The sequence below is a fragment of the Acinonyx jubatus genome, chromosome A3 (genome assembly GCF_027475565.1).
Source record: "Acinonyx jubatus isolate Ajub_Pintada_27869175 chromosome A3, VMU_Ajub_asm_v1.0, whole genome shotgun sequence".
NCBI classification, from domain to species: domain Eukaryota; kingdom Metazoa; phylum Chordata; class Mammalia; order Carnivora; family Felidae; genus Acinonyx; species Acinonyx jubatus.
This window is the reverse complement of record NC_069388.1, coordinates 64,033,970-64,044,113: the sequence shown is the minus strand read 5'-3', so window position 1 is coordinate 64,044,113 and position 10,144 is coordinate 64,033,970. Positions and strand designations below refer to the sequence as shown.

The 10,144-nt window shown below is 48.8% G+C and overlaps 1 protein-coding gene across 2 annotated transcripts in view; it reads right to left on the bottom strand.

The window, feature by feature from the left end:
• PRKCE (protein kinase C epsilon) overlaps positions 1 to 8,891 on the bottom strand; it is a 494,970-nt gene extending 486,079 nt beyond the window's left edge. For both annotated transcript variants that reach the window (XM_027072535.2, XM_027072536.2), the window contains exon 1: positions 8,544 to 8,891. In XM_027072535.2, coding sequence (XP_026928336.2) covers positions 8,544 to 8,891 — 348 coding nt within the window. The remainder of the gene's footprint in view (positions 1 to 8,543) is intronic.
• Positions 8,892 to 10,144: the final 1,253 nt, after the last annotated feature.

The following is a 10,144-nucleotide window of genomic DNA, read 5'->3' as shown; positions in this document are numbered from 1 at the left end:
GAGGAGGTGAAGCCTAGGGTGTCCCCAGGCTCAGAAAACCCTGGGATGGGCTCTCCTTCTTAATTATAATTTTATTCACCAAAAGATCTGTGTTACTCATAGATTAATATTGTGTCTCCTACCAGACTACATGCTCCATGAGAACAGCTCCTGGCATGGCACCTGGCATATAAAGTATTCAGTAAATATTTGCTAAATGGATGAAAGGATGGCTGGAGCAATGAATGAACATACCACTTTGTCCACTGGTTAGAATCTTTTGCGGGTTCCGCCATCTTTCTTTCCAGCACTGTACTGGATGGTGAACTTCTAAAGTTTCTTTTTTTTTTTTAATGTTTATTTATTTTTGAGACAGAGAGACAGCATGAACGGGGGAGGGTCAGAGAGACAGGGAGACACAGAATCTGAAACAGGCTCCAGGCTCTGAGCTGTCAGCACAGAGCCCGACGCGGGGCTCGAACTCATGAATCGCGAGATCATGACCTGAGCCGAAGTCGGACGCTCAACCGACTGAGCCACCCAGGCACCCCATGGATGGCGAACTTCTAAGAAGAGCAGAATCTAAGTTAGTCTGATGAAAGAGTGCTGCCGGATGAGTGACTGGCTACCTGTACTCCCTGAGTGGCTCATACTCTGCTTGGTGAACCACTGGGAGGAAGACACTTCTACTCACAAGATGCTTGTATTTGGCTAGGGTAAGACTACTGGCATCAAGAGATAGTACAGTCTGAAAAAAAAATCTACTCAAGAAGGACATAAGCAAAATCAAAGTCTATGTTTTTCCTCGATAATTAATTACTGATCTGCCCACCATGATTTTCCTAAACCCTTCTTGAACCTGATTGTATCTTTAATCTGATCTACCCCTTGGAGTCATTAGCTCAACGAGTTTATGCCTTGCTGGCAAATAAAGGTGACTTTTTCACTGGCTTAAAAAACTACCTCTCTGAGACTTCAAGGTGAAGTAGAGGGGACCGGGAGGGATAGGGCAGGAGAGGTTCTCATTTCTGTGCTTGGATTCGTTAACAGATTGTGCTTTCCCCCTTCCTCCCAGGCATGATATCATGGGGCTCAATCATATTCCCTCTGGAGTCTCCACTCTGTTTAGTGGCCAGTAAGCTGCAGTGACAACAGTACGTTCCTGTCCCCTCTGCAATCCCAGCACAGTACAGACTTTTGGCCACTTCACATGGTTTCTGCCAGAGAACTGGATTTCAAACAGGTGCAGCCCTGCTGATTAGCATTATAATAGATTGTAATTACTTAACCAGCCCATATATACCCGGAGGAACTTGGAGAGAAATATAATGTTTTGCCAAGTGTAGCTTTTATTTATGTAAAATACTGCAGGCCTGCTCTGGAGTTCTTTTAGTCTAAGTGAAATCCTGGAAGCTTTGTCTGCATATGCTTCAATGAGTTCCAGCACTGGAGTTCAGGCACTGGAATTTAAAATTTCATTTCTTGTTGTTGTCAATTACAAAAGGTTTTGTATCTAAGGCCCTTAGGAGAATTTAAACTTGATTTTAAACTTGGCAAAGGGAGGACAAGTGGGCCTTTTTCTTCTCCCCTTCCCACAGCACCTTGCACAGGCCCTGACACCCAGAGTGTTTATAAGTCCTCTCAAAGGGGTCCCTGGGTGGCTCAGTCAGGTGAGCCTCCGACTCTTGATTTTGGCTCAGGCCATGATCTCATGATCATGGGACACAGCCCCACACCAGGCTCTGCACTGAGCCTGCTGCCTGCTTGAGATTCTCTCCCTCCCCCCTCCCTCTATCCCTCCACTTTCCACTTGTGTGGAAATAATATGGCTTTCTTCCATAAGAACAGCTTCAAGGATCCCACAGATTTTTTATGAGATATCCTTTCCTTCTGTCTTCTCCTCACTTCTTTCAACTGTACACAAAGACTGTTTAAAGGAATTCCTTCAACCGTTTACCACACTGGTCTTCCCAGCTAGATTTCACCCTCCTTGATATCATAGACAACTTTTGTCTTACCAAGTCCCCAACTTGCTAAGGGAATACACACTTGTTTAATTAAATTCATTCACTCATTCAACAGGGGACCAGGAACTGTCTGGGATACCAAGGGTAGAGCAGTGAACAAACACCAGTGCATTTATAGAACTTCTGTTCTGGTGTTAGAGACAGACAATTAAGAAAAACATATAAGATAGAGATAAGACCCAAAGAGTAAAACTAAAGCAAGAAAGGAGTATGTAAAACATCAAGGAGCAGGGTGAAATTTTAAATAGGGTTACCAGAAAAGGCCTTACTGAGAATGTGATATTTGAGTAAAGGCTTGATCCATGAGGATATCTGGGAAAGGAACATTCCAGAAAGATGGAACAGCCAGTGCAAAGACTGAGGTAGGAACATGGTGAATATGTTTAAGGGGGTCGAGTGGGTCAACATGGCTGGGAAAGGAATGATGGAAAAAAGTAGCAAGCAATATAGGGTCAGAGAGGTCATAACGGGAGGCTGACTGTGTTGGCCTTGTAGGTTATAAGGACGTGGGTTTCTACCAAGAGGTCTGTGAACTGAGCGGCATGAGCTGGTGAAGTTGTGTCAGAGGGGAAACAGTTAGGATGCTGTAGAAATAATCCAGGTATGAGATGATAAGGTCTAGGGCCAGAGTGATGTCAGCAGAGGTAAACAAAGATGACCATATTTGGGATATATTTTGAAGGCAGAGAAAACAAATGCTGCTGTGCACCTGGATATGGGGGCATCAGAATGCCAGGCATCAAGAACAGTTTCTCACGGATTCTGGCCCAGGCAACTGAAAGGATGCAGTTGCCATTTCTTGAGATGGGGAAGCCTGTAAGAGGCTTAGATTGGGGAGGGGGGAATCAGATATACAGTTTTTGACATAATAGAGTTTGAGATGTCCTTGCACAATCAAATGATAATGACCAGAAGGCAATCACATATATGAGTTCTGAAGCTATAGTTACATGGGCTGGAATTAGGAATTTGGAGTCAACAGCATTGAGAATGTATGTAAATCCATGAAACTAGATGAAATTGATACAGTAAAACCAAAACAGCAGCTCCCAAATATCCTTATTTTCAATTGGTCAGATGCTTCAATAAATAATTAACCTTTGACTACAGTGGCCACACAATTCCTAGACTTTTCAAAACAATCTCATTTCAAGTGATTCTAATATTTTCAAAAAGGCAATTGTTAAGCGTAATTAAATTAACTTTATTTTTAGACTATGTGAGACTTTTCATATAAATACATTCACAAATAAAAGAGAGAAATATCACTGGACCATATGTTCTGATTTAAGATTCTAAAACTATGAATATACACATATAACTCTTCAACTATTAATAAAATTGTTAGAATGTACTGTAGCCTGGCCCTTTGCTAAGAACTTTACATAGATTCTCTTATTTCTCATAAAAACCCCCAAGAGGTTGTCAAACTTTATAAGAACTATTATAGTCCCATTTTACAGATGAAGAAACAGACATAAAGAGCCTAAGTCACATGCCTCAAGAATGACAGATGCAACCTGGGGCACGTGGGTGGCTCAGTTGGTTAAGTGTCAGGTCAGGTCATGATCTCATGGTTCGTGGGTTCGAGCCCCTCATCGGGCTCTGTGCTGACAACTCAGAGCCTGGAGCCTGCTTCAGATTCTGTGTCTCCCTTTCTCTCTCTCTCTGCTTCTACACCACCCCCCAACCCGCCCCCGAGCGCGCACGCGCGTTCTCTCTCTCTCTCTCTCTCTCTCTCAAAAATAAATAAATAAACATTAAAAAAAAAAAAAAAAGAATGGTAGATGTATCCCGTAGGTAGAATCCACAGATCCAAGGGAGAGGGGCCCACTGAAGAGTTAGGGAACTGAGGGTCTCAAATATTCACTAACTCAGCTGCTGGTCAAAGACAATACAGAGGAGAAATAGGGCTGACAGACAAGGTCTGACTGCCCAGAAGACCCTTTAACTGCGGGGCCCCCATGCCAAGTGGCTTTTTGTGATAGCACTGGGGCAAGAACTAACCCTTAGGGCAGTGGTTAAATAACCAATTATGTACCATAGGGAGCAGTATTTAATGAGATGTTAAGTATTATAGGAGTCAGTAGGGAGTTGAGTATGGAGAAATCCTGGAACCTAAGCTGTTGGTGGACAAATTCAAGGTGTACGTGGCATAGGTGGAAAGGGGCTTTGACCACGCCCAGTCCTTCCACACCCCCTTCTAGAACCTTCCCACCTCACTCTATCTAAATGATAATAATAGCTTTCAGGGATCTTCTAAGATTTTCCCACAAAAGTCCTGAAGGTAGAGAGATGCCTTCAGGCAGTGTATATCGAGGGGTACTCAAGCCACCCTCCCTGTGAGACAGAACAGGGCCAGTTTAACCACCAAGCCAGTCCTCAGGCTCTGCCCAGAGCATTAGCATCTGAACTAACAGGGGGTTGGCCTGGGCCTCTGCTGTTGTAACAGTCTCCCCATGGGATTCTGGGGTCAACACAAAGTAACAGTTCCTGAGCCTGACCCCTTCAGAAAGAGTGTCGGCCTATCTCACAGGGTCAGCAGGGTGGAATAATTTTGAGAAACCTTGTTAATGAGCTATTTGGGAAATATGAAACAAACACTAGTGTCCCATTCCTTGCCAGACGAGGCTATCCAACTGAAAAGAAACATTTTGGAGATGAAAAACCGGCTTATTTAGGTCCTGTATAATAATCAACTCTATAAAGAACCCTTTCTGGGACCAATCCCATGGTAGGCTTAGGGGACATAATACTAACTGTAGTCGCTAAACGTTCATGAGCTCTTGCTGAGGGCAGGCCTCGGTCTATCACTTTCCATGTATTAACTCCTTTCATCCCTTCAACAAATGCATTTTGTTAGAAGTAGAGACTTTTACTGTCATCCACTTTTTACAGAGGAAGAAACAGGAACACAGGTTAAATATCTCACTAAAGGTCACAAAAGGTATTGGTGGTAGAGGCAGGATTCGAACCCAAGTGGCTTCCCTCCAGAGCTCTGCCCTTAAGCACTGGGCTGTACCACCTCTCAGAAAATGACTGTCATTATCACTGCATTAGGAGTGCCTCTTCTACACCGGGGAGGAAGCCAGGGAGTGACACAAACCAAAGATGTCTTCAGAGGCAGGGGTGGTGGAAGAGGGAAGGGCCAAGCTCAGAGTACACACTAAGTGAGGTGACCGCAGAGCAAACTCCAGACTGCGAACAGGAGCAGTCAGCTGTCACGTGCTCGCTCCTTCCACCCTCTGCCATCCACCATGCTCTCACCATCTGTCCTCAATGCAAAGCAGCTCCATCCAGCATTCGCCGGGCCCCTGCTTCTAAGGAATCCCCATCCTTCTTGTTTCCACAACTATGCTTATAAATCTTGCTTGAGGAATCACAAAGGTCTACTATAAAATTTCAGGACATTTCTGTGTACAAAGTCTCGATACAAGAATTATCTGGAACCCTCCCTCCCCTGCTGTTTTATTCTCCCCCAATGTTTCTCAAAGCATGCTTTGGTCAAATTCTCTTGGACCACTTGTTACAAATGAGGATTCCCAGCACTTGTCCTAAACTACCGAATGAAAAGCTCTGAAGGTACAGATATAGGCAGACCTATATTTTTAACACCCTCCCCTAGTGATTCTAATGCACACTCAAGTCACAGAAGCATTAATATCTCGTTCCTGGAAAACAAGCGACAGCAACAGTGTTTAATGGGTTTCTGCTTTCAGTACAAGTGAGATCTTCCCATCTCTCTGTAATGAGCTTTCTCTAAAACAACTCCCTTTGTCATCACAACTGATGCATCTCTCATTATCTGGAGAATAATTATCTCAGCCTGGCTTTCAAACATTCTAGAATCCACCTCAGTTTTCTAAACTTTCTCCTACTCCAGTGTATCCAAATTGTGACTCCCCGTATAGCTAACGATGTGAAGAGGTACCTGACATGAACTTCCTTCCTTTTTATTTTAGAAGCCATGTGTTTATGTTCATGTGAACGAAGAAAAATTGCAACCGCAATATTCCAACCTGTGACACTGGGGCTAAAGTGAGAAATAAGGGAATCAGTGTTTAAAGGTTTTAAATAAATAATAGCACAGGTGGTATGAAGACAAAAGTCTTAAATGGGGGAGATTTTATCCTGTCTGACCCTTGCTGACAGGCACCCTCAGTTTGGGCCATGCCTGTATGTTCCCCAACCTTGACCACAGGTGTTCTCAACCTTTATTCCAGCAGTGTCTGTGCCCATGGAATGATGTCTCCTATTGTGAATACCTCTTTAAATGCTACCCACCACCTCATGCCCAATTCATGCCTCCTTCTGACCTTTTTGTAACTCAAGTTTTGGTGGTTTTTTGTTTGCTTTTTTTTATCTGTCCAATACCTGTTGTACCTAATTCATATTTGCTACGAGACAAAAGAGATACGATTTTGAAAGCACTTTAAATTATTGTGTACCATGAAAACATCAGGGACACGGCACAAGAATCTGCAGGGAGAATACACTGCAAGGACCAGGGGGCTCAGTTCTCCCCAGACAAGCCATGGGCAATAGATGTAGTGGGCCCTGTGCTTGTCATGTGACCTTGGGTACCCACTGGGCTTCTCTGAGACTCAATGTCCTTGTCTCTAAAACCTGCATCTGCACTAGCTGATCTGGTCCAGAGCCAAGTCCAACATGAATTTGCGAACCTTACAGAATAATAACCAGACAAGGCTAGTGCTCACTGGATGCTTCACGGCAAATGGTCCAACGTGGGGACGGTGCCCTGATGAACCTAGGGCTGGGGCAGGCTCCGGCAAAGCATCACCAGAGACACTCGGGCACCTCTCCCTCCAACGAGATGTGTCCTGTGGCTAAAGCAGCCCCACTGTTCATCCCACCTGCTCTCTGCCTCACTCTCTACCTCCCTCATCGGCATAGACAGCAAAGACCCTATGGATGGCTTCACTGCCATATTCATGTTTTTCCCATCCTCTTCCTGTTCTAAGACAACAAATTCAAAACCACAAGTTCTTAGTGTGAAGGTCTGGTCCTGAAATTAGCTATCCCTGCAGCTCCCCCTCAGACATGCACTACTTTCCTGAGTCAAAGAGCCCACGTGTGGAAAGGAAATGGGGAGTGGGTGGGAAGTCTGATGGTGGGAGGCAGGCAGAAGGAAGGGGCATTGCTGAAACAGCACAGAATGGGATGGCAACGTGTTCTTTGGGACTCCACAAAGGTCTGCCTGCTTCCCAAAGTGTAAGCCGCAAATCTCCCAGGGTGGTACTTGGTATGGTTTGTTGGAGCTTCCCTGTAAGCCCCGTAACCATGGTTTCGGGCAGACTACATCACAGCGTGAGCATAAAGAGAAGAGGCTTTTTTCCTATTTTCCTCTAAAAACTCCATCTCCTTTTTAAAAATATGTAAGGTGATACGCCAAGGTGGTCTGTATGTAACCTCTGACCCTAGGAAAATCAGCAAGTGGTCTGCTTTTGATAATTAGAAGGGCATTCCTCTATATTTCTCCATGAGGATCCAGATATTTCTTTTCGTATAGACCAAAGAACCCTGAAAACGTATGCACCCAGAGCCACACCTGCTCTCGGTGGAAACATGTAGCATATCGGAAAACACCAAAATCCATTTCCTAATTTAATACCTTCCTTCCAAAAAGGGCAAAGGCAAGGTTTGTTTCCCTGCTTCTGTGGGGGCCACGGTTGAATGCATTTGGCTTATAGTACCTGGACAGGGGAGGCCTATTTCCAAGTCCCTAATATTCTGACAATGTAATCAATCAACTCAATGTCAGACTTAGAAACAGTATCACACTGCACAGTTACCTTGAAAAATCAAAACAGGGAAATAATATAACTTTAAGTGGGATTCAAAGCACTGACTTCCAATTTCTCACAAGCAGAATCATTTTAAATCTACAACACTCATTCTGGATGAATGGGCGATGCACAGGGCAAAACAAGCTGGTCTTACGTTGCTGGGACCCTGGAGGAGACATCCTAGAGGAGAACACATTTTTCTCCCTGTATGTCAGAAGATGAGCTAACCACCATGCAACAGAACAGAAACAAGCTAGCTTCCTCCCGGAGGGAAAAATAAAGCAGCTCCTCACTGGGCTACACAGGACAAAGCCAGGACGTGCGAGAAGCCTTCAGTCTAAGGCTCCACGTGCCTCTCCAGGGACGGAGGAACCCACCCACACACAATCACACACAGCCAGCCCACCACGCGCCTGCGGAAGGCGCCGGGTTCTCTGCCAACCTTCAGCACCAGCGGCTGGGGGCTCCCCCAGCTTGCGAGCGCCCTGTAACACCCGTTGTCTGGAGGGGACAGAGGGCCTGACCCTCTTGCCAAGTTTTGTCTTCCTTGCCCCAGCACCTACTTCTCCCCACCTACGAAATGAAGTATGCTTCCCCAAGGCAACTGAGACACATACACACACACCCCAGATGGCAATAATTCTCGGCGCCCCATGACCAACGCCAAGGCCGCGAGTGCTTCCCCGGGACCCCACAGCTGGGCTCCTGGACCCGGAGGCGCCCGACTCACCCAGTCCTCGAAGTGCCGGCTCCCGTTCTGCAGCAGCTCCTCAAACTGGATGGTGCAGTTGGCCACGAAGTCGTCGTAGCCGATGGGGGCATCGTGGAAGACGGCCAGCTCGATCTTGCGCCCATTGCACACATCGGTGACGAACTCGTCGTGCCAGGCCGGGCTATTGGTCTTCTGCTTGGTGGCCGTTTGGCCGATGCGCGAGTCGTCCACGTTGAGGGCGATGTAGGGGTCGAGAAGGAAAGTCTGCGGCCGGGGTCCCACCGCATGGCGCAGCGACCAGGCTGTGGGCTTCAAGCTCACTGCCTCGCAGATTTTGATCTTAAGAAGGCCATTGAACACTACCATGGTCGGGGCGGGGAGTGGGGGCCGGGTCACTCCGTCCGCCCCGAGGGCAGGAATGAAGAACCGACGCCCCGGCGCTCTGAGCCACGGGGACTCCTGGGTCCCCTCTCACCCCACCCCACACTCTCCCTACACCTTGTAGCGTTGCGCCCTAGCGCGGGCGATTCTCGGCGAGTGCATGTATTTCCTCGCCGGGCTCCTAACGGAAAACAGGGAGGGGGGGAGAGCTGGGGGACGTTCGCGTTTGGAGCAAGTCTCTCCCCCCCTACCACCAGCAGCACCCCCAGAAGAGGAGACGAGCTGTCGGCTTCGCTGCAAGCCGCGGGGGCTGTGTCGCCGCCTCGCTGGCTCTCCGGGTCCGGGCTGCGGGGACGCGGGCGCCGCGCCCGGCGCTTACCTACCTTTCCGAAACATAATCCCCGGGAAATTTCGACTCCGGGAGGGGGAGGGGGAGGTGGGACGGGGCGGGGACAAGAACCGGGGGCGCAGATTTCAACCCGGATCCTCTTCGCACACCCAGCGCCTGCCTCTGACCGCGCGGGGCGGGGGATGGATCGAGGGATGTTCAGTCTATCCGGAGGGATGCATGTCGAGAGGAAATGGTCCTCCTCGGAGCCAAATTTTTAAAAATCCACAAGCCGCACAGCCCGCCTGGCCGCCTCCTCTTGGGCGAAGCCGCGCGGCGCGGCAGTCGGCGATCGGGAGGCGCCAGGAGCCCGGAATCTCACATCCGCGCGGGCTGGGGAGTCGGGGTGGCCGCCGCTCGGGCTCGGGGCGCAGGCCGGCACCGGGCGGTGCGCAGCGCGGCGGCGGCGGGGCCGGGACTGCGACTCGGCGCGGCCCCACCTCCCGGGCGCCGGCGCCCGCCGGCCGCGCTCCCCGCGTCCCCGCTCTCGGCTGCCGCTCGCTCGCCGCCCGCCCGCTCTCCCCCTCGGTCTCTTCTCCCTCCGTCGGTGTGCGAGCGAGTCTCCCTCCCTCTAATGCAGGAAATGCGCAAAAGACGTCAGTGTGTGTGTGTGTGTGTGTGTGTGTGCGCGCGCGTGTGTGTGTGTATGTGTGTGTGTGTGTGTGTGTGTGTGTGTATGTGTGTGCACGCGCGCGCGCGCTCCTGTGTTTGGGGAAATAGAAAGTTTTGCCTGTTGGGGGAGCAATACGGGAAAAGTGAGCTGAGGAGAGGAACGACGCAGAGAGGGCGAGCCTGCCGGGTCGCGGCGGCGGGCGGGGGAGCCGAGCAGGGGACCCGCGCGGGACCCCGG